The 23,145-nt window shown below is 41.8% G+C and overlaps 1 protein-coding gene across 3 annotated transcripts; it reads right to left on the bottom strand.

Moving 5' to 3' along the window:
• Window positions 1–5,689: 5,689 nt before the first annotated feature.
• LOC117707759 (alcohol dehydrogenase 1-like) lies at window positions 5,690–22,372 on the bottom strand. Of its 3 annotated transcripts, none has more exons than XM_034501283.2 (10): window positions 21,989–22,372; window positions 21,119–21,209; window positions 19,958–20,059; window positions 15,425–15,563; window positions 12,862–12,949; window positions 12,523–12,742; window positions 12,077–12,337; window positions 10,986–11,121; window positions 7,441–7,579; window positions 5,690–5,876 (listed from the first exon to the last, which is right to left on the bottom strand). In XM_034501283.2, the coding sequence occupies exons 2-10, from the start codon at window positions 21,155–21,157 to the stop codon at window positions 5,846–5,848; spliced, it is 1,155 nt and encodes a 384-aa protein (XP_034357174.1). In that variant the 5' UTR covers window positions 21,158–21,209; window positions 21,989–22,372; the 3' UTR covers window positions 5,690–5,845. The 3 variants fall into 3 exon arrangements, with proteins under 3 accessions (XP_034357174.1, XP_076789409.1, XP_076789408.1); XM_076933294.1 differs by having other exon boundaries at window positions 21,119–21,217; window positions 21,989–22,371; XM_076933293.1 differs by having other exon boundaries at window positions 21,119–21,266; window positions 21,989–22,370.
• Between the last annotated feature and the right edge of the window lie 773 nt (window positions 22,373–23,145).

The raw sequence follows: 23,145 nt of genomic DNA, 5'->3' as shown, positions 1-23,145 counted from the left end.
TTTGGCTTTTCTTAAAACTTTTAGAGATTATCTTTTCTATTTAAGTTGCATCCTTAAATTTTTAAAAATCTAGCCTTTCTATGGGATCTCATCCAAACTCTTCCTGAGGGTACCCACCTTCTGCTGGCAGTTGTGCACTAACTGGATAAACTAATGGTGGTTTTCTGACTGACTCTTCTGGTTTTCATTATATGGTGATGCTCTAGGCTTTGGCCTTATTTCTTCTGTCTCTGTCTTAGTATCATTTTCAATTTTATTTATAATTTTTTTTCTAATTTTTCTTCTAAGGCTAGTCTCTATTTTTCATATTTCTCTTTTTCTTGTAGCTCTATTGTCTTACTATTATTGGGGAAAAGGAGCAGGGAACAGAGTGGGGGGACTTGGAAATGAGTAGAGGCAGAGAAAGGGGACAGAGAAGGACAGAAAGAGAGAGAGAAGGGGAGGGAGCGATGGGGTGGAGGGAGGAGGGAGACCCAATAGTCTTTCGTATGCAGGAGGAGCCTAGAACAATTGCTAACTATCATTGTTCAAGTCTTATTTAGGAGCTATATAGTTGAGGTACTTTATTTGGCAATTGCCTGTCATTTCCAGGAAGCTGACTTCCTGGTCCTATGACTCTTAAAGCTTTTCTATTCCCCCTTTTGCAATGTTTCCTGAGTCTTAGGTGCAGTAGCTGTGTTTTAGATGTGTCTGTTGGGGCTGGGCTCTCCATAATCAGTTGATTTCTGCATTATGACCTTCTGTGGTTTTCCGTAATGGTCTCTGTTTACTGTAAAGGAAAGCTTCTTTGATTAAGGGTAAGAGAGCCACACTTATCTGTGGGTAGAAGGATAGGATTCAGCTGGTTGTACTTATACATTTATCCATATATATGTATATCAATAATAATAATAATAATAATAATAATAATAATAAGCCATCAGTAGGGAGAGTGAAAGGAAGACATTGGAGGGGTTAAAGGGAAGACAGGAAAGTGGGGAGATATCCTTTAATTAAAAAGTTTTAAGAACGAGTTGTTTCTTATTTCCTTTAAAGGGTAGTATTTGCTTTGCACTGGCAACTTTGGAGCTCAATGTGGGGGCTTTGGTAACAGTCATAGCAGGAGTGAAGAGATTTGTGTCTCTCCCTGCAGTTCTCAGATTACTGAAACAATCAACCCCAAGGGACTGGAATTTTCCTTAGGTGTTGGGAAAGGTTGGGGCTTTGAGGCAGCCAGACAGGGAGTTTGTCTTTTCAGAAAGAGGTTTTATACAAAGCTGATGACTTACAGGACAAACTGGGAGTCTGGAGTCAGTGATGGGCGGGACAGTACCAGGACCGCTTGGTTCTGTAAAGCTCCTTCTCCTTTGTCAGTTCTCCTCCTGTGCTGTCTTCTCACTAGACACTGCTCAGTTCTCCTCCTGTGCTGCCTTCTCTCTTAGACACTGCTGAGTCTTTCTTGGTTTTGGGTCTCTCCTTGCTTTAGTTTACAGCTTATTGGTTTATTCTTAACTGTGAATAACTTTGACTATCCTGTAGTTTGATAACCTCTGTCAGAGAGCCCCTGCTTTTTCTTTTTCTAGAAACAGCTCCTTTTTCTCCTCTTGCTCCTCCATTATCAAAATTACTCTTTAAAAAAAAAACAACAACAACAACAACAACAACAACTCCTTTCTGTTGCAAACTTGATTTTTTTTTGAAGTATAGAATTTCTATGAATTTCTGATCATAAAACACTGAAATGTAGGAGTTTTGTTTTTGATTTTTTCAAATGTTGTTGAGGTAACTTTTCACACGGTGAAAAGGTGTGTCTCTATATTTTCAGGTGTTAATTTTGGATTGGCAGAGAGTTAAGCTCTGGCAAGATTTGGGTATTGTTATTTCTATAGCCCCTCATCAGGTTTTCTATTTTGTTAATATTCGTCCTTCCTCACCAGCCTAAAGACAGTCGATAATTGTATCAGAGGTTGTCTCAGTACTGATTGGTTGTAATAAGGATCTGACATCCAATAGCTGGACCAGGAATTTCGGTGGGGAGCAGAACTTCTGGGCATAGGAGGCCACATGGAGAAGAAAGCAGACTCAGGAGAAGTGAGAGTGGACATGGAGGGAACAAATATGGACCGCAGTGGAGTAAAGAGGTGTACAGCTGGTTACATAGTGGGGTTGTAGACTAGATTGTCAGGTTACATTAGATGAGCTGGCTGAGGAGACTGCCCAAGCAAAAGGCCTGAGTTTCAAACTATATTAGAAGCTTCTGTGTCATTCTTTATACTACTGGTGGATCTAAGAAAGTCCTGCTCTAACATGGTACAATAAGTGGCCAGTTTTCTTGAGGAGGTTGTTAGTGGGAGGACCCAGGATGTGTGAAGGCTCATGGAACAAAGAAAATTTATCTGATCATCTCTGAGGATACTTACGAAAAGTGATCACCAAGCATCTAAAGTCTTTGGTAAAAGCAGGATAATCTTGAGAGACAGTCTTAAGACACTCTCAGGGTAAAACCAAGGCAGCACAAACATTGATCCTAAGCCCAAACATCATCAATTAACAAATAACATTGCAGTCATCAAGAGAAGGGACCTTACCACCAAAGTGGGAAACAGAAATGTAAGAAAAGAGAAAATATTTGGGGGGAGAAACTGCTATCTGGTGTTTCATCTGGTGTTTCCATTGAAAGCTAAATACCCCTGACTTTCATATATTTGGGGGGAAATGGAAATATTTAACTACAGGTGATTGGCCTCAGTTTCCACAGAGAACTGAAGTCCTTGAAAGAAGGTGTATCTGTCTTCAAAATGATAAAGGCTGCTTGATCTGTCTTGTTTTAGCCCACAGTTTTTTATAAGACATACTAAACTACTCCATGTTTTTGTATTTACTAAGACTTGTTTTGTGGCCAAAAATGTAAATATTTTAAATAAAGTTCCTTGGGCTGTTGAAAGTTGTGTTTTCTGCAGTTACTGGAAGGAATAGTCTGTAGATATTTGTTAAGCCCAACTTGCTTAGTTCTTATGTCTGGATAATCTACTTGTTTATTTGCATAGGCTATTCAAATTACCCACTTTTGTATTGAATCCATCCCTTTTTGTCCATTTGTAGGGGCGGTTCTGATGCTAAGGTCCTGATCCCCAATTGGTTCTTGATCTATCAGTGAAGAAAGCCATGGGCTAATTCCTGGGTGGAAAGGATAGGTGGGACTTCCAGGTCCCTGGAGACAAGAGAGAGAGATGCAAGAGAGGAGAGTTCTCAGGTCTCTGATGGAGAAAAGTTGACTAGCTATGTGAGATCTCAAAACGGTGTGGCCACACAGGCTGCTCCTACAGTTGGTGGTCACAGGAGTTTAACAACTAAAGCTGAGGACAGGTGGGAGGTGCAGAGCTAAGAGTATTGATAAGGGCATGCTTTTCAAGGTGGGAGATAGTAGTGCCCAGCAATTGTGCCAAGAATACAAGTTGAAAAACAAACGACTGAGTGTGCACATGTATGCTCGAGCATCTTTAATCCATGGATTCAAGGGAAGCTGGGTGGGGGCTGGTAGTATAGCCCTTTCCAGGAGCTAAGGCCAATTATTGAAAAGCTACACACATCCATTAGTGTTTCTTTTATGAAATTGAATGCGTGTATGTATTACTTTTGTTATTGTTGTGACAAAAAATTTTTTAAAAGGAAGATTTAATGGTGACTGGTCTGAGGAGATAAAGTCATTCAAGGGGGTCATGTCAGTGGGAATGTGAGGTCGCCTTGCATTCATAATTAGGAATCAGTGAGAGATCACAGTGTACAGCATGCTTTCTTTTTTTATACATTTTATTCAGTTGTGGACTCCAGTGAAGCAGAAGAATAGGGTCAAGGATGAGAAGGATTCAGGCAAAAAAAAAAAAAGTGGTATATGGGAAGAAAAGTCAGCATAAAAGAAAGCTGGAGCCCTCCCCCCCATACATGCACACACACACACACACACACACACACACACACACACACACACACACGTATTGACTTAGAGATTGACTACAGCCATTAGAAGAAGCACAGGGGTGCTCCAGAGTATGTGCAGGTGACCTATGACTCATTACAACACTAAAACATACATCACTGAATGGTATTAAAGACATTATGTGACATGGAATGCAAGAAGTACAGTGAGCATATCAAACTCATACAGGAAAAGCAGGTCTAAGAACTTATCAGCCACACCAGACTGAGGTAAGAATGACCGCCTTCATCTGAGTCCTATAATGAGGTAACACCTAGCATTAAGATAAAGATAGCACTCACTGACCACTCAGGATGTACATCAGAGACTGACAGGCAGATGATTCACGGCTGTCTTAGGGCCTCCAGCTTGCCTCTCTTGCTGACATGGTGTGCTCAAACTGCCATCTGCTCCTCTACCTGCTCACCTGTCTCTGATCTGTGACCTGGCTGGTTTGACATCAACTTGACATAAACTAGAGTCATTAAAGGGGAAGGAGTTTCAGTTGAGGAAATGCCTCCATGAGATCCAGATGTAAAGCATTTTCTCAATTAGTGATCAATGGAGGAGGGCCCAGGTCATTGTGTGTGGTGCCATTGCTGGGCTGATGGTCCTGAGTTCTATAAGAAAGTAGGCTGGGCAAGCCATGGGAATCGAGCCAGTAAACAGCCTCTCTCTGTGACCTCTGCATCAGCTCCTGCCTCCAGGATCCTGCCCTGCTCAAATTCCTGTCCTGACTTCCTTTGGTGATGAACAGCAATGTGGAAGTATAAGCTGAATAAACCCTTTCCTTCTTAACTTGCTTTGTGGTCATGGTGTTCTATTGCAGCAATAGAAATCTTAACTAAGACAATCTGCCAGCCATCTAACCACCCTGGTCCTCCTCTACTGTCTCTGTTCTGGTCTCAATTCTGACCCCAAAGCCTGACACTACAACAGTCTCAACAGATGCTCTAGCGCAGTGGTTCTCAACCTGTGGGTCACGACCCCATTTCCGTGTCAAATGACTTTTCCACAGAAGTCACCTAAAACCACCAGGAAACATAGATATTTACATTTGGGATTCATAATAGTAGCAAAATTACATTTATGAAGTAGCAGTGAAACTAATTTTGTGGTTGGGGGGTGTCTCCAAGACATGAACAACTGTATTAAAGGGTTGCAGTGTTAGGAAGGCTGAGGACCAGTGATCTAGAGAATCAACAGTTCAGATAGGTTTGTCCTCAGTGCAGATTTATTTCTACTGGTTTCCCTGCTTCTCAGGACCTCTAAAACCTCTTGATGTCTGTTGTGGCCCCTTAACTCATGAGAGGCATTCTATAACCTACATATATTATATGTAGAAGTATTTGCTGTGTGATGCATAGTATGTGATCTGAGAATTGATATTAGTAATTAAAATTGCAGTAAAACAGCCTATGCTCACCTCCGCCAGGACTATCGGGTAAAGCTGACCTATCTGACAAATGATTGCCATTGCAACTGTGGTCTCTTGGGAGCTCATTGTTACTCAATAAATGGCGAGGCTGGGGAAAGATACAATGTGTTCATCTACCTTGCTGACATAAGCATCTGAAATGGTGGAGAGTGCACCCTAAGTAGGTTTTAAATACATACAGGCTATGCAAAACAGAACACAGCTAAAGTGGGTCTGTAAGTGTGGATGCATATCTTATTAGTAATTAGTTCCTGCTTCCCCCCACCCCCTTTGATAGTTAGGCTGAAATACAGATATGAGTTTTGAGATAGTTTATTTTCTTTAACAGTTTAATTCCTTAAAATTGTGTGTGTATGTCCTTCCAGTTCTGATCTCCATAGTTTGCAGTTTGATCTTCAAGGAGGTAAAGAAGCACAGAGAGCACTGCTGAGATGTCAATGTGCTGGTCACCATCAGGGTCTCATAGAGAGGATGCAGCGGATGCTGAAACACAAGAGTCAATGCTGATATGACTAATAGAGGGAGCCCAAAGCCGTTACAGCACACATAGCTGAGGAGAGAGACTGCCCACCCTTCTCCATTTCCCAGATCTGCTCTTTCACTGCTCCTCCTCTTATGGACACCGAAACTACCTGTCATCAAGGCCAGCAGAGAACTGTCAATCATGAAGTCTGAACGGAGCAATGAGTATCATGCAGGATAGCAGTAGACAGACCGGAGTAATCAGTCCCTCATGTATGGGTACATTTTACTCCATGAACTCTCATCACCCCTCAGGTGACCCCTCCCTTGTCTGGTGGGAGCTAGAGTAGTAATTCCATAACAGTTTTTCTATTTTCTAACTGTAAAAGGCCATATGAAGACAACCACGGGGTTGCAGTTTGAATAGAAATGCCTGTTGGGAGCCGACTTTAGCAGAAAGCGGCTAGATCAACTTTGCAGCCATCTGGAACCATATACCCTGACGAAAGATTTGGTTTTCAATAGCCTACAACAGCTGAAGCACACTCTAATATCTCACATATTTTGTGTTGCTGTTTACTGGCCCCAGCTGCAAGGTGCACTTGGTGGCCACGCCTGCAAGGCATGCAGTTCACGTGCTGTCCACGTGCTATCTACACCATACATGCTTATAAGGCGCATGTGCTATCCACGCCTGCAAGGCATTTCGGTGCACGTGCTGTCCACGCTATAGACGCCTGTAAGGCTTACATCATATCAACACCTGCAAGGCACGTGGTATCCACGCGCCTACAAGGCACGTGGCAAAAGCCTATAAATAGCTCCGAATTCCCTTCAATAAATGAGACTTGATCAGAATCTCTGTCTTGTCTCCATTCTTCGCGTCTCTTCCCCTTTATCCCCACTCTCTCTCTCGCTAGACCCTGACCCTCGGACCGGAACGGGCAGTACGGACTGCAACAGTTTGGCGTCCAACATCAGGCTCCAGTAAGCACAACAGTTTGGTGCCCAAGCGTGGGGGGTTCGCGACAAATGCCAACCATTTTGCTGTTTCTCTCAGCACTGGCGGCGCTATACCCTTAATTACTGCCAAATTATAGCCATCAGGAGGAGTAATGGACACCATGCTCTCTGTTAGCAAGCTCCCTGCTAGACAAAGCATTCTGAACCCACCATTCGGAAGCACTGATGGTAGGAAAATTTGCTCATCAGTTTACCTTTCTATTTATTTGGTTTTTTTTTTTTTTTTTTTTTTTTTTTTTTTTTTTTTTTTTTTTTTTTTGCAAAAGCTTATTCCTAACCAATGCCTACACTTGACGTGTTACAGTTGAGGCTGGTGTTAGAAATTGAAATGTGATATTCAAAAATTCATCAGGCAGGTTAATTGCCGTTTACTCTCACAAATTGTCATGAAGGTAATGGAAAGTTATATGGGAGCATAGGGGACTTTTCATAACATTTTGACTGAAAGTCACATGTAGGTCACCATACTTAGGAACATCTTGTATACACAAATAAACACACACACACACACACACACACACACACACACACACACACACACACCATTCACACAAATGCTTACCATTTTCCCTCTCGCAACAATTTGAATCCGTCATTGATTTTTGGAAAAGGTAGCCTATGGGTTACAAGAGGATCTATGTTGATTCTTTTTTGTACGTAGTCAGTTACTAGTTTAGGGATTTCATCTCTGGTTTTATACCCTGTAAAAGGAAAGGACAAAATTAATAGGATGCAAAACGAATCAAAGCTGACTGAAGACTCCAATAATTAATTATTAAAATTAATAATTTATAATAAATTTGATAATTTATAAAATTATCAATGTGTTCATGGAGGCAGTAAGTCATTCATTACCCCATTGGCTCTTTACCCAAGTATGAAAGCAGTTTGTTCTGTAGAATCCAGTCACCGACAGAATTATGATTACCAGGGCCATAGGAGAGCGCTCCTACCTGATACTCTCATGGCTGTAACCCATGTACCTAAAGCTCTTCTTTGTGTTCAGGGCACTAACCATTTCCTGCAACACTCACTAGCAGATTGATCTGGGTTGCCAGTCTCATTTCATTCAAGAGTCTGAGATTCACTCAGATCGAATCAGCTGGAGGGTGTACATTATAGGAAGTAGTTAGTGTCCTGAAAACAATGGAGACCTGTGGGCCGATGGGCTGTGAGCACGATTGCATCGAGTCTGTTACTTCTGTTCTTTTCTTTTACATAGAGAAAAAAATACCAGCACAGACTCATTTGAGATCATACACCCAGTGACCTAAGGCCCTCCCAGAGGACCCTCCTCCTAAAGGGCCACAGAACCTATCAGCAGCACCATCCTGGGGGACCTGAGGGACATTAAGCATCCATACCACAGAAACAATACAATATCTGACTATTGCACAACTGGTTGGAATGCAGGTTTTTTACTAGCCTAGAAACCTGTTAGCATACAACTGGAAAAAGAAGACCAATGTCTGTTACAGCTTCTTTCATGTATAATAAAACAATTCCTTTTTTCATAACATTTTTATTGACTACTTGGGAATTTAATAAATTTTTTAAGGGACAGCGTTTATTAGTTTTGTTCACTGGTAACTGAGAACCAACCATGCGTATTTGACATGTCTCAACGGCATGCTCTTACGCCATTACATGCACACACATACACTTGGTGTCATAAAGGCACCAGGAGAAGCACACAGCACAGCAAGAAGGTTTGGAAATAAGGTGTTTGTAGATTTTAACACTGGGGTTACAGTAGCTGGTAAACATAAAGCCACAGAATTGGAGTCTGGAAATACGGCAGCCAGGCACAAAGTTGGTAAACCCAGATACCCGGAGACAAACACACTCACTCTTCCAGAAGTTGTGTGGGATTCTAGGGTTCTTCTAAAATCGAGGAAGAGCCTCTAAGGTAGCACAGTGCCTGACAGGAAAGAAACTACAAAACTTGGAGGATGTCAGTCTCATGAGAGGAAGGCAGCAGAGAGTCTTGTCTGGGGACAGGAAGACCTTGAGGCCAATGCCCCAGTGATGGCCCAGCAGGCAATTTTTCCCCTGATGTTTACTTCCCAGCTTCTATATTGCTGAGTGGGTACTGCTCTTGCTGCAGACAGTGGAGACCTTTGCGCTAAACCAGAAGACTGTACCTGATAGATACAGGCATGGGTCTGAATCCTATGGCACACACTTGAGCTCATCTTGGCTATACAAATCCCATATCTTCCTATTTGATGTCAATTTCAGTTTCTTTTTCCTGTTGCTTTGATAAAAATATCCTGACTTGGGTTGGAGAGATGGCTCAATGCTTAAGAGCACTTGTGTCTCTTCCAAAGGACCTGGGACCAATTCCTAGCACTCGAATAGTCACTCATGACCATCTGTAGCTTCAGATTTAGAGGCTCTGAGACCCTCTTCTATTTAATCTTTGAGAGCACCTAACATACAAACGATGCATATAGACATGCAGCAAAACACTCACACAAAAGAAAAAAAGAACAAAAAATATTTTAATAAAAGCAAAACAAACATCTTTTTCTTATAACATGTTGCCACCAAAGCAAATTCAAACCATTTTGGTTATCTTTGGCAGTCTCGGGCCCCATGTTTTCTTGGGTTGTGGGCTCCCATAACCAACACTTCAACTGATGGCTTATTTTTTGCTGAAGTGTTAAACGCTTTAACATGTGTATTTCTCATTTATACTTACGACGTAAGAAAAGCTACCGCTCAGCCAGGACTGGGATTAAGAGTTTGAATGACTTGCTTAAGGGTAATGCCCACTGAGAACTCTGACAGCCAAAAGCCAAGGTTTTCAATTCCAGACCTTAAGTTAACAATCATCAATTAATCAAGCATTAATCACCAATGACCAGTCACCAGTCATCATCAGTCTTGCTTGAGCATTCTAGCTCAGACCATGGTATAAGATAGTATGAACTGTACTATATAATAGTAAGGCAATGGTAGTCATACTTGGTTGCTTACATTTATCTACTTATTAGGCAAGGTCTCAGTATGTTGCCCTGGCTACCCTGAAAGTTAGTCACGATACAGATCAGAGTAGCCTTGAACTCACAGAAATCTACTTCTCTCTGCCTTCCTAGTGCTTGTAATAAGGCATGTGCTATGACATTTACCATAGTTCTTTGAATTTAAATAAAAGTAAAGATAACTGACTCATTAGCCTTCTGGTCCCACTAGCCATATTCTGAGTGGTCAATAGCCACATGTGACCAGAAGTCACAGCATTAGACAACATGGCCTCAGAACATTTAACACTGTGCAGGTTCCCCAAGACATGTTAGTCTTGGAAGCATATGGGGTATATGACCAGTGATGGAATAGAATCTGGAGGTATTTAGAGAAGAGAGAATGAATTATGAGCCCATCATAATGATCTGTTGTGTTTTAAAATAGAAAAGTAGGTTGAGTATCAAGGTAAGAACACAGGGATCAAATCAGTGATATATTCCTCTCTGTGGGGGAGTGGTCCATATACCATCCCTGGCTTGTAACCCAGTACAGAAAGTCAGGCTTCCAATGGGCACCTTCCTATATCTTATCAGTGTTAGACTAGTACTCTGTTTGTTTCTACAGGGAACACACTATTTCTGGGAAGATAGAAAGACTTACGTTTTTTTTTTTTTTTTTGGAAGTTGGAATAAGGTTTTTCTGTGTATACCTGACTGCCTGAATTTCATTGTGAAGTCCAGGCTAGCCCTGACTGTGTGAAAGACTTCCTGCATCTGCATCCTGAGTGCTGGAATGCAGGCATGAGACTCCATGCCTGCCTCATCTTATCATTTTTTGTTAAAATATTCATATATTTATTTTATGTATGTGAGTACACTGTAGCTGTCTTCAGACACACCAGAAAGGGGCATTGGATCCCATTACAGATGGTTGTGAGCCACCATGTGGTTGCTGGGAATTGAACTCAGGACCTCTGCAAGAGCAGTCAGTGCTCTTAATCGCTGAGCCATCTCTCCAGCCCTCAACTTATCATTGTTGATATACTGTCTTGCCTTCTATTTCTTCCTGTCTTCCTTCCTTGTTTCCTTCCAAAGAGCATGCAGGCTGAATTAGGGTTTTAGTAAGAGAGAGGCCTACCTCCCAAAACAGAAGATTTTAGGGTTCTCCCAGGGAGAAGCACCATTGGGTCGAAAGAGAGCTGGGAACCAGAGGGAGCCACTCCCATTATCACACACACTCCGTAGCTCCTGTTGCATGACTTCAAAGCCGCAACCTAAATGCAGAAACAGGGCAGTTAATAATATCTCAGCAGCATTTACATGTCCATGTAACTTGTAACTGGCCTGCTAGAAGTGAAGATGTTCTAAAGAGGCCCTTGCACCTCTCCATCAGACATGCAGACTATTGAAACAAGTGATCTCAAAGAAATGGGCATTTTTCTCATAAATCTCATGCTAGGAGAGGAAAAGGGCCTCACCAGAGGGGCGACTTATCTCCTGGAGAAAGATTTTACACAGGATCTAACAGCTTGTTAGACTTCCTTACAGGATGAGACTGAAGCCCAGACAAGGATTGGCCAAGAGTAGGTGAGATCATACAGTGACCAGGATTGCTTAGATGTGTGTATATATTTAAACCTTGCTCTCACTTCAGGATCTAGAAGATAGATTTGGGGGTTCTTTTGTCCCTTGTCCCAATGTGGCCACACTGAATAAATTTCCCTTTTTTATTTTCTACTTTTAATTTGGCCTTTTAAATTAGCCTATTGAGGATGGGTGGCCAGGCATGACTGGGTGCACAGTTTGTATTCCATAAGTTGATAACTGTGCTAAGGCATACTTTCAGGGAAATCTGGGAGACATTCCATGATCAAACAGCATGGAGTATGTTTACTATGATACCTTGAGTGAGCTGTTTAAAGTCACTGTAATTAATATCTTCAATCTTTAAAATGAAGACAGTGTTATTAATTATCCAGAAGTGTAATGGACTAGAATAGGCTAATAGCTCAGAACAATGTAAGGTACCTCAACGTGCTCAAAAATGCTAGGTAAAAATTTATAGCCCTACATCAGGACTGCAGAGGTGGAGAACTGTGCTCAGGATGCTGGACGATCTTGGCTCAATTTGCAACAATCCTCCCAAATAAAACAAATTACAGGACATTCCTTTCTTTCTGAAGTTAATATGTTAATGTGTTGTGTCCCCATTGTGCCCAAGACACACACCATGGTATCAATGAGTCCGATGGCCTCGAAGGCAAAGTCAACACCAACACCCGTCATCTCCTTCACCACCTCCTGGACAGGTTTCTTGAGCTTGTTAGGGTTGAGACAATCAGTGACCCCCAAGGCTCTGGCCCGAGGGAACTTCTGCTCGTTGATGTCAACCCCGATGATTCTAGATGCACCAGAGGCTTTGCAGGCCATGACAATGGCAGAGCCAATTCCTCCAAGTCCAAAAACCACACAGGAAGAGCCAGGAGTGACCTGTAGTTTTAAAGGATAAACCACTGTTAGACTTTCAACAGTGATCTTGTATTAGTAGGAAATAAAGTGAAGAAAAAAGTCCTTTGGTTTTGTCCATGACGAAGGAACCTTCCGGCTATGTGGCTCCTTGTTTACCATGTAGACAGTCAGTCACTGGAAAGAACATAAAAGGAAGGAACACTCACCTGAGCTGTGTTAAACACAGCTCCAAAGCCTGTTGACACCTCGCAGCTTATAATACAGACTGTATCCATAGGAGCTGCATCATCAATCTTTGCCACTGCTATCTCATCTACCACGGTATATTCCGTGAACGTGCTGGTCCCGTAAAGATGATAGATTTTCTTCCCTCTGCAGGTAAATCTGCTGGTCCCATCCAACATTAACCCTGTTGGAGAGAGAATACTGCTCCCCAGACACAGAGCAATAACAACAAAAAGAAACAAAGCGATATTATCAGGGTTGAGTCAAACCGTCTATGAGGAAAGCAAATGAGGTGAGAAGTCAAAGAAATTGAAACTGACTTTTCTTTAATACAGAAGTTGCCCTTCGGGTGGAGGCAGTAGATGCACTCTCGACATTCCGGAAGAGGGAACATTAAGACTTTATCTCCTGAAGAAAAAGAATAGAGAAAGTTATGGGAAAGTTATGGCAGACCTGAAGAACAGTTAATGCTACTGGGAACTGTTTCTGGCAGATGTCATCAATTTGTCATAAGAAGAGTTGTATGTAACATTGTAACTGAAGTTAATCATCATTTCACCATGGGATAAAAATAATCAATTTTAATATAAATAGATCTGCAAGATAAAGAAGAATCTGGGTATTTATATCTCATGACATTGAGGTTCAAAGGTAAGAGACAGTTATGTGTAGGAGTGACCTCAGTATTGGTGATACATAAAAGACGTCTTGTTGATTTGGCTCAGTGTTCCAGGAGGAAAGTAGAACGATACCTTTGTAGAAGTCGATATTTATTAGAAGATTGAATTAAAATTCTTCCAATTTTAATTGGAAGCTAAATTAAAATCGGTACACGTTAGGAGGTGCTGTATTATGCTGGAACTTGAGGAAAGACAGTTTGTGCTCTTAATCCTATTTAGCTAAATTAAACAAGGTAATTGGTCTTTTTCAGAGTATTTATTTCTTTATACATGATTGAGATCAGTCTGTGCCCTGCCTTGAGTTCTTCCATAAAACTGGATTTTCAGACTGATTGCCCCCAAAGACTTGACTTTACAAGTAGCGTTTGACTCCATTTTGAGCCTGGAGGAGGATGACTCTGCTCCTAAGTGAATGCAGGAAGAGCACCATCTGGTAGACCTCACCCCTCCCACAGCCTCTGCTTATTTATATTTCCTTCAGTTTTCCAGCTTTGCCTCCTAGGTTCCTAGAAATCCCTTGCCGCTGCAACCTACATATCTATTCATTCTGTAGTCCGTACTCTCAACACACAAACAAATGTATTTACCGGGTGATGCGCATCATGTGATCAGAGAGTTAAGATTAGTAATTAGGATGGGAATCAACAACTCCTATCTGCCTCAGCCAGTGCTTGATATCAAGGCAGTCAGCCATGACTAGCAGATTGCTGCCAACAAAAGTGCTGTATTATGTGAACATATTGTTATTCCGTTCACTCTGACATTGTGGAAAGATATGTTCACCCATATCTCTGACATAGCATGCTCACCATGCACATAAAGAGAAACAAAGAAGTCTATGACAATAGTAATTATTATATCACTATAATAATTGTTATAATAATTATTCTTGTTAGAATAATACTATCAAGTGTTTGAAACATGAAGGTCCGTAGCATGGGGAAGGTAAGGATAAATCCTAGAAGAAACTCTAACACACGATGCTACTCTGTTTGCACAATTAAAAAGATTAGGGCACGTGGTGTGTGTGTGTGTGTGTGTGTGTAGAAAAAGGTTCTGTAGTCATACATATTCTATGTTTACTGATATTGTGATACATTGTATATATTGTAATTCTTAGTTTAATGTAGGGTAGGCTGGTGTGAGGGACACAGCCTTATGCATTGTAGGTAAGTATCACACCACTGAACTCCGTCTTTAATCTGGGATTCTGGATCCCAGGTTGCCTATATTCTATACTATATCTGGTGTCTTGATGCAGTTTTGTCAATATATGTTGAGTTTTAAAACATTTTTGGGGGGCGGGGGTTTGGGTTTTAGCCCTTGAGTGAGCCCATAGTGAGTCCTGGTACTCACTATGTAGACCAGGCTGGCTTCTAACACTTAGAGATCTGCCTGCTTCTGCCTCCCAAGAGCTGGGATAAAAGGCATGCACCCCCACACCTGTCTTGAGTTCTGAGATCTTTATTTTACCTTGGGGGAAGAATCAGAGTAGGAACTAGGGAAGGAATTGGTGCTATATTGTAAAGAATTGAATCTGCCTCTATATAGATACGCCCTTGACCCCTTCTGTAAGAGTGAATACACTGGGCACCCAAAGGTTCACCCAAAGACAATGTGCTTTTCCTTTCCAGAATGCCTAAAACACAAAGCCATCCCTATCACGCAACTCATCCTGAGGCTTGGGGTCTGCTCACCTGTCTGAGGGCAGCCTAGGAAGACCTGACTATTTCTTCTTTTTCTCGAAGATGCTGGCTGGCCATAGCCTATATGTGCTCTTATACTAGATAATTTAATGTGTAGGCTTCCCTACTCTTTATTCTGAAGCACTCCTCCTTGATTTGTGACCAGAGAACTGACCTCCATGCTGCCTCAGGACAAGCAACATGCCTTTCGTTCCTTCTCTTCTCCATCCCTCCTCTCCCTTCCAGCTTGCCTGACCTGGGGTTTCCCTTTAAGGCTCCAATAAACCATCTTCACACTTCCATTTGAGTCCATTCTTTGTCCCCAAGCTTGCTTGTGATTGATCTTGAATTCTTTTCATTAATACAGCTAAAAACATCAAGAGGGACCCTGATTTCTTAGTTATCACATGATGGCTCTGCTGGTACTTCCATCCCTGTCTATTAATGTTTTAATTGGCAGAGTAGCCAGCCCATTCCTGCACCTCTAGATAACATTAGTATCACGCCTAATCACCCACCTGGCTTTACAGTAGTTACACCTTGTCCAATACTCTCCACGACTCCAGCTCCCTCGTGGCCCAAGATGGCAGGAAATGGCATTTTCACTTTACCTTCTAGGATATGATTATCAGTGCCACAGATCCCAGAGGATATAATCTGAAAGATGATTAAATAATTGTATATAAAATGTCTGGTGACAGAAAAACAAACTCATTGTGCTCTCACTAATATGTGGATCCTGGCACCAAATCTTTAGTTTTGCATGTTTAACTTGGTGTACTTGTGGAGTCAGATATACAAGTGGGTTTTTATCAACTGGATGCAACCTAGATATAACGGGGAAGAGAATATCTTAATTTAAAAAAAAATGCTTTTCAACAGATGGGCTTGTATTAATGTCTGCAGAGGTATTGTCTTAATTAATAATTGAGGCAGGAGGGGCCTGTTTATTGTTGGCAGGGCAATCCTGGGCTGGTGGTCCTGGGTTGTATAAGAAAGCAGGGTGAGCAAGCCATTGGTGGACAAGCAAATAAGCAGCTCTCCTCCATTGTTGCGGTCTTTACTCTACCTCAACGGTTTTGCCTCAACACTTTTGGGGCTAAGTGCTCTGGTCGAGAGAGAGTGGGGCTCTTGGGGCAAGAAACTCGAAGAATGGAGACAAGACAGGGTGTGATTCAGTCTCTTCTATTTTCTCAAGTCTCCCTTATTGAAGGGAATTCTGAGGTATTTATATACGCAAGCAGGAGAACACAGGTGAAAACACTTTACCACGTGCACCATACAGCTGAGGTCACTAAACAGCAAAACAAGCTATGTGGGATAAACAATATATTTATCAGAGTGTGCTTCAGCTGTTATAGGCTTTTGAAAACCAAGTCTTTCATCAGGGTATATGGTTCCAGATGGCTGCAAAGTTGATCTAGCCGCTTTCTACTAAAGTCGGCTCCCAACACTCCATGGCCTCTGCTTTTAATTCCTGCCCCGAATTCCCTCAGTGATGCAGTGTGATCTGAGAGTGGTAAGATAAAATGAAGCCATTCCTTCCCAAATTGCTTTTGATTCTGGTGTTTCATCACAGCAATAGAAATACTAACACACCAGGAAAATGAAAAGGAGCCACTAGGGGGAGAGGGAAGAAATGTTTTAAAGAAGGAATAGTAGAACACAGGTGGAAATGAAAGGGGATAGTGAAAGGGGTGTTTAAGTGAAGAGGGAGACTCAAAGGTAGGGTGGAGTAGTGGGTGGGGCAAGGATAATTAACTCTAAAGTTATTCTAAAAAGCCATATGGAAACATACTATTTTATAAGCTTCCTAAAAGTGTGTGTGTGTGTGTGTGTGTGAGTGTGTGTGTGTGTGTGTGTGTGTGAGAGAGAGAGAGAGAGAGAGAGAGAGAGAGCTCTCAGAAGCCATAGGTTGCCAATTTAAAAGTCCAGTGCCAAGTCTGGGACACCCCCCTTGAGTTGTTGGTCATGGTGTCTTGGGGACCATTCAAGCAATATAAGATGGCTCTTAGTTGTTCACCAGGAACTTGTTGGTAAGATTCTTATTACTGAAAACAACACAGACATGGAAAAATTAAGCTGGAACTGACTGGGATGCTTTCTCCCTGCTGGCTGACTTTTGTAGCACTCAAAGTTTCTATGTATGGTACTGGGAGAGAAAAGTCACCAATAGTTTTACCTCTGAACTCTGCAAAGCTGCAATAATAACTAGACTGGTTGTGTTCATGGGTGTAGTAGTGACATGCTATGGGGACAACCAACCACTTTCTGATTGTATTTAAGGCCCACTCCATGGGAAGGAAACTGTGCCTGGTACCATAAATCTGGCCAAAACCCCATGACTGGGAGCTCATAGGCTCCAGAGGTAAACCTGTTACTATTATTTTATTGCTAACTAGACATCATATCAAACTGTCCTCAAAAGACATATGTATTGACTCGTAGGTGAGTCCAACGCTTGCACCTCTTTCTGCTGTGGATGACAGTTAATAAAGAAACTTACAATTGGGTGAGGTGCAGATAGTGTGTGTCCCACACCCTTCCGTAAATGGGACATCAGTGCCACACAGCTCCCCAAGGCTGGGACAATATTGTAGAAGAGGGGTTGGAAAGATTGTGAGAACCCAGAGGTTGAGAAAGACCAGGGAGAAACAGTGTCCTCTAGACATCAGGAACACTGCACGCACAGCAGCTCCGGCTACATGCACAAAGTCAAGTTATTTAACATTCCAGGCGGGAGGGCTTCACAAGCCTTCAGGCCTAGCTGAGGAGCTACCGACAGTTGGTGGCTGCTAAGAGAGTCAGTTTTCTTTAGGGGTACGATCCTTGGGAGGTCAACTGTGCCCCCCAGTGAATGGGTCCACACCATGCGTATATGAGCAGCAGAAACCTAACGCAGTGAGGAGTTAAAAGAAAAGGACTTGGAGTAGGGAGAGGATGGGGAGGTGGGCGGTGAATCCCTAAAGAGTTAAGGTAAGAGTGGAGTGAATATGACCAAAGCCTACTGTGTGCATGCATTAAAAATACCTGGTTATAAAATTCTTGAACCTGTCAGAAAAAAAAAAATGTGGTACGCCTTCAAGTCTGGAGGCAGAGTACACTCTCTAATGCCAGGCTACATACTTTCACATTTGTGATATTAGTGTGCGTGAAGAACACAGCACTTACTTCCTCTTGTCTTCATGGTTTTACCCAGACTGCCTCAATAGGGCAAAGTCACTAAATTCTGTCTGGTGCTCTGCTACAAACAGTTAAACAGTTCTACGGGCGGTGGTAAAGCAGACCAGGGGAACTTTAGAGTCTGTTTTGACACACGACCTCACATAGTTGAGGGAAGCCTGGGTAGTATTGCCATGCTCTCCCTGCCTCCCACAGCAAACAGTCGCTTCCCCAAGGCTGTTTGTACAAGCTCCTCATCCTGCCTGTGGCTTCAAGATACAAAGTAACATGAAGACGGGAAATGGAAAGATCACTGAAGGAGTCTTCAAAGACTCTTCTACAATGTGCAACTTTCTTGCTTTTTCTTCCTGCCATTATTTCTTTTCTCTAGCTGTTCCCATTTCAAAAGGTCAGTCAGTTTTCCTCCAGGGTAGAGAGATTCCACAGCTGGATGGGTTTGGCAGCAAGTCAGATCAGTTTCAGATTGTGTATTTCACTTGGAACGTGTTAACTGCACCAACAAGTTTTATCTAGACATTCCCTTTATTTTTACTTTTTATTTTTTCTGGCCAGCAGAAATTGATCCTTGGAGCTTTCCAAATTCTTTGTAAAATTGCTATTCTCTTTTGGCAATCTGATGGCTCATAGTAATGTTTATTTCCTTGATTCCTCTGGGCTTTCTTCCCTTGGTGGGGATGGGAGATATTTATGTTTTCTTGGTCTGTTTATTCAGGCCTTTGACCCAATAGCTGACCTAAAATCCCATTTCTCTGGATACTTTTGTTTATTGTCTGCTGCTCTCAAATGCCACTCTGGTTGGTCTTCAGGGAGATTAGCCTGGTCTGGTTCACAGCTTTAGATTTCCTGGGATTCAAGTGATCTTAGCATGAACTATTGTTTCTTTGCTTGGTTCTCTGTGTTGAGCTTGCTGTTGTGTTGTTCATGGAGTTTTCAGGCCTCTCCTGATTGTTTATCACCAAGATCTCTGATATGGGTTTGGTGTGGTTTGCCCCTCAAGAGAGGTTCATATTCGAGACTCTTGGTCCCCAACATAACAAGTATTGACAGCTAGCAATGCTTTTGATGGATGGTCTAGTGCATTACCCTCGTGAATGGCTTAATGTCTTTAAGAGATTAGATGGACAGGCTTGTTAAAATGGTTCATCAGTTAAGAATGCTTTCTGCTCCTAAAGAGGACCTGCATTTCATTCTCAGTACCCAAGTTAGGAAGCTCAACTGTCTATAATTCTAGCTTCAGTGTATCAGATACGAGAGAGAGAGAGAGAGAGAGAGAGAGAGAGAGAGAGAGAGACAGAGAGAGAGAAAGAGAGAGAGAGAGAGAGAGAGAGAGAGAGAAGAACTTCCTGTGTATATATGTTTGTGATGTCTACAAGTGTGCATGTGCTTGTGTGTGTACACACACACACAAGCCAAAGGCAGCGGTCCAAATATCTTTCCTTATTTGCTTCTCTATTTTTTTGAGACAAAGTCTCCCACTGAAGCCCGTCCCTTCAGCTACCCTAGTTGGCCAGAGAGTTCTGGGGGATTCTCCTGGCTCCCATTCCTGGCTACAAATGTATGGCTCTTGCTTGCATAACAAGTACTGTACCCACAGAACCAACTCCCCAGTTTTACTTTTAAGTCTAAAAAGCACTAGTATTTTTAAAATATTACTGACCACCTGGTATTTATATATCTTAAGTTTGTGACATTTTAACAAAATGCAGCAACCGACTTGACTACTACTATATGCTAACACCAATCTGTTATGAATCATAAGAAGTCTTAATGCTAGTATAGACTACCGTTTATTTCCTAAATTATAAAATCATTGCAAATACACATATATACAATCCACATCCACTCAATACACCATCATTTGTATTTACCTTAATTCGAACCTCACCAGCCTTTGGTGGATCAATTTGAACCTCCTCAATGGACAGGGGGGCATTAGTGGTCCAGGCAACAGCTGCCCGGCATGTGATGACCTATGTGAATACAGAAATGAAGTCACAAGGTGGCCTTACTGCCAAAGAGCTACAAACAGGTGAGATGTGGCGTTGAAGTCACACTCACTGTCCAAGCAACCATCCTGATTATGTCTGTTTGAGGTGAAATAATCTACTTACACATTGGAGACAATCACATCTGTATTTTATGTCTATCTGGTTTAGATAAAAATTGAAATAAAATGTTATAATGGAAGATGAGTTCACATCTATACATATATGTGTATGCATATTTAAATGTGCACATAGATGGGGCATTACACACTCTTTTAGCTCCAGAGAGCTGATCAGAATTCTTAGTTGATTTCTCTTTATTTAAAATGTCTCAACATATTAATGTTGGTTCATGAAATCCAATTCTTTTCTCTGAATTAAATCTCTGCATTACAACTTCTAATATTAATTACTTACTTTGAGAAGATTATAATCTGTCATGCAAAGAACATTATTAGAATTCACTATCCATTTTATTTTTCCAACTAAAGTTTGTGCTAGTGAAAAAAGACCTACATCATTTTCAGTTTAGCCTGTCAATCTCCATACAGTTCAGTTTTCTGTATTGATTTTCCTTTATAGAAGAGATTTTGAAGATACAAATTTAAACACTCTATTTTATTTTTTTTTTAACTTCTCAGGATTGACTAAGTTGTTTGTTTCTTTAGTTTTTCAACACAAAAAATAAGGGTGAAGTGGGAACACAGCCCCCCACTACCACAAATTATGCAGTTTTCTGAATTTAGGAAAATCGTAGGGGTCAGTATATATGGAGTACAGTGGAGGAGCCTCACCCCAGAAAAAACCACCTTGGTGATCATAGTATCTTCCCCTTGGGGCACGTTTCTATGTTATTTCTTTAACTAACAACAATTCTTATTTTATCGTAATTTTGATAGAAATGCTCTAAAACTGATTTGCAAATTATAGGAGTTCTTCATTTGTGTAAAGCATGTTCTCAACGGAGCCTTAAACAGTAAAGTCCATATACTACTAATTATGATCATTCAGGAGACTACATTCCAAGAGTAAACCCTGACTTACATTGCCAACTGTTTTTGTGTCGAGGCCGGCTTGTTCCATCTTTGCTTCTGGAAGGTTTAGACTGGAGAGTTCTTCTGTCTCTAGCCGTTACCTGTTGTACTAGGCATAGATGTTGTTTTATACTCCAGAGTGACTCAGCCACTATGCACTAACCAGGAAAGTAAGGGAAGGGAAAGAGAGAAATGAAAAATCCAAAAAGAGAAGGATAATGGAAAGAAGAAGCCATCAAGGAGAGCTGAGGAGGAAAGATGGGTGAAGCAGAAGCAAAAGAGGAAAGGAAGTGGGTGTTTTAGAAGAAAGGAGATGAAGGAAAAATATTCTGCACGGAACCATTTGCACATCCTGTCTTCTGATCCTGCATACAGCTTTTAGGCTACATGTTTTCAATCATTCCTTTCTGGACAAGCAGACCAAACTTTCTAAAGATTTATAGGTTTAGCTTGTTGCAAGGTTCAAACAAGGATTCCTGTTTCAGATGCTCTGAGTTTGTGGATGGGCTGGGGGTGGGGGTGGGGTTATGAAGAGGGATGTACTAAACTGTAAGGAATGAGAAAAAATTAGAAAGAAAAGTACCGATTGATGAAGGGTGTTCGGGTAAGAGCAGGTGTGAGAGACGGAGTGAAATTAAACAGGTTCTAGTAGATCTACCTGCCTCTACCTGCCCAGTGCCGGCAAATGGGAATGTCCTACCTAGCTTTGCAAATTTAACACTTTGAAAGAAAACCACATCAAGCATTAATACAAGAAAAAACCAAGAACCATTGAAAACACATACATTATGTTTTAAGTTGGCACAATCAATGAGAGGCAATTAAAATTTTTTTGGAAACAAATATTCCCTAGGGAAGTATAAAACGAACATCTACTCACCTCAGGAAGCGAATGCAGGGCAGACTGGAGGAACGATTGCACCAGAGTCCAATTTGTTGAACCACTGAGTTTTTATTGGGGTTACAAGCAGGAGTGAAGCATCATTTGCAGGAACAAGGATGGGTCAAAAGCTATTGCATCACCAGGCTGCATCCCCGGAACTCTCCGCATGATTTGCATAGGAGCTCCACAGTCTCAGAGACCTCTCTGCACCTTGCTGGTCAGTTTTGAGCAGTTTTACTGCTTCCACAACCCTTGGGAAAGGTCATGGAGAACCTTAAATGCTTCAGCTTTCCCAGACGTGTGAAGCTTCTTACATCCTGACTTTAGTCAGCCCCTCCTCTACCTCCCGCAGTGTTTCTAGTCACAGGAAGTCACTGTACTGTAGAGACCCATCTCATTTCAATGCCTGTAATGGAACCGGACTTTGGATATTTGCGGCAGCTGTTGCATCCTCGCCATCTCAGCTCTTTCAGGTCCTCCCTCTGATTAAACATAGGATAAATCTCATGCAGTGTCCACTAATGTTGTTGGCCAGGCTTCACCTTGATTCTTCAAACCACTTGTGTCTCTTCTTGAAAGCCTGTTTTACTCTCCCCAGCAAGTACCATTTTGTCGGTAATCTTTTTCCCTCCCTCCTGGCACATGTGTGGCATGACCCATCCACATTTGCATCAATCGAACATGAAAATAAAAGCTAGTCTCTAAGAGTAGCAGCTGGCCAGTGGTTCCCTGAAGCACGGGTTTCAGCGGTGATCAACACACCTGACGTCTTATGTTACACTACCAACTGCTCCCGAACTTCAGTTTTGAACCGCTGCCTTCTGGCTTTGAGCTGGCTTGGCACCTGAAGGCTAGCCTGCATTTTGGAGGTAGGCTGCTTACAGTTATTTGCTGAATGCTATGAAGCCTCTTTTACTGATTCTAGAAGCAAGAAACTCAACTCGGTATGAGTACACAGATGTGGTAGTTAAGATAAGAAATACCTCTGAGGCTCATGAATTCGAACCTTTGATCCCCTGCTGGTGGCGGTGTTTGGGAAAGTCATGGAACCTTTAGAAGGCTAATTCTTGCTGAAGGAATACATCACCAGAATTTTTTTTTTTTTTTTTAAAGATTTATAATCACACTCTGCTTCCTGTTCTCTCTCTCTGAGT

Source organism: Arvicanthis niloticus, chromosome 4 (genome assembly GCF_011762505.2).
Source record: "Arvicanthis niloticus isolate mArvNil1 chromosome 4, mArvNil1.pat.X, whole genome shotgun sequence".
Classification (NCBI taxonomy): Eukaryota; Metazoa; Chordata; class Mammalia; order Rodentia; family Muridae; genus Arvicanthis; species Arvicanthis niloticus.
This window is presented reverse-complemented; position numbering and strand designations above follow the sequence as displayed.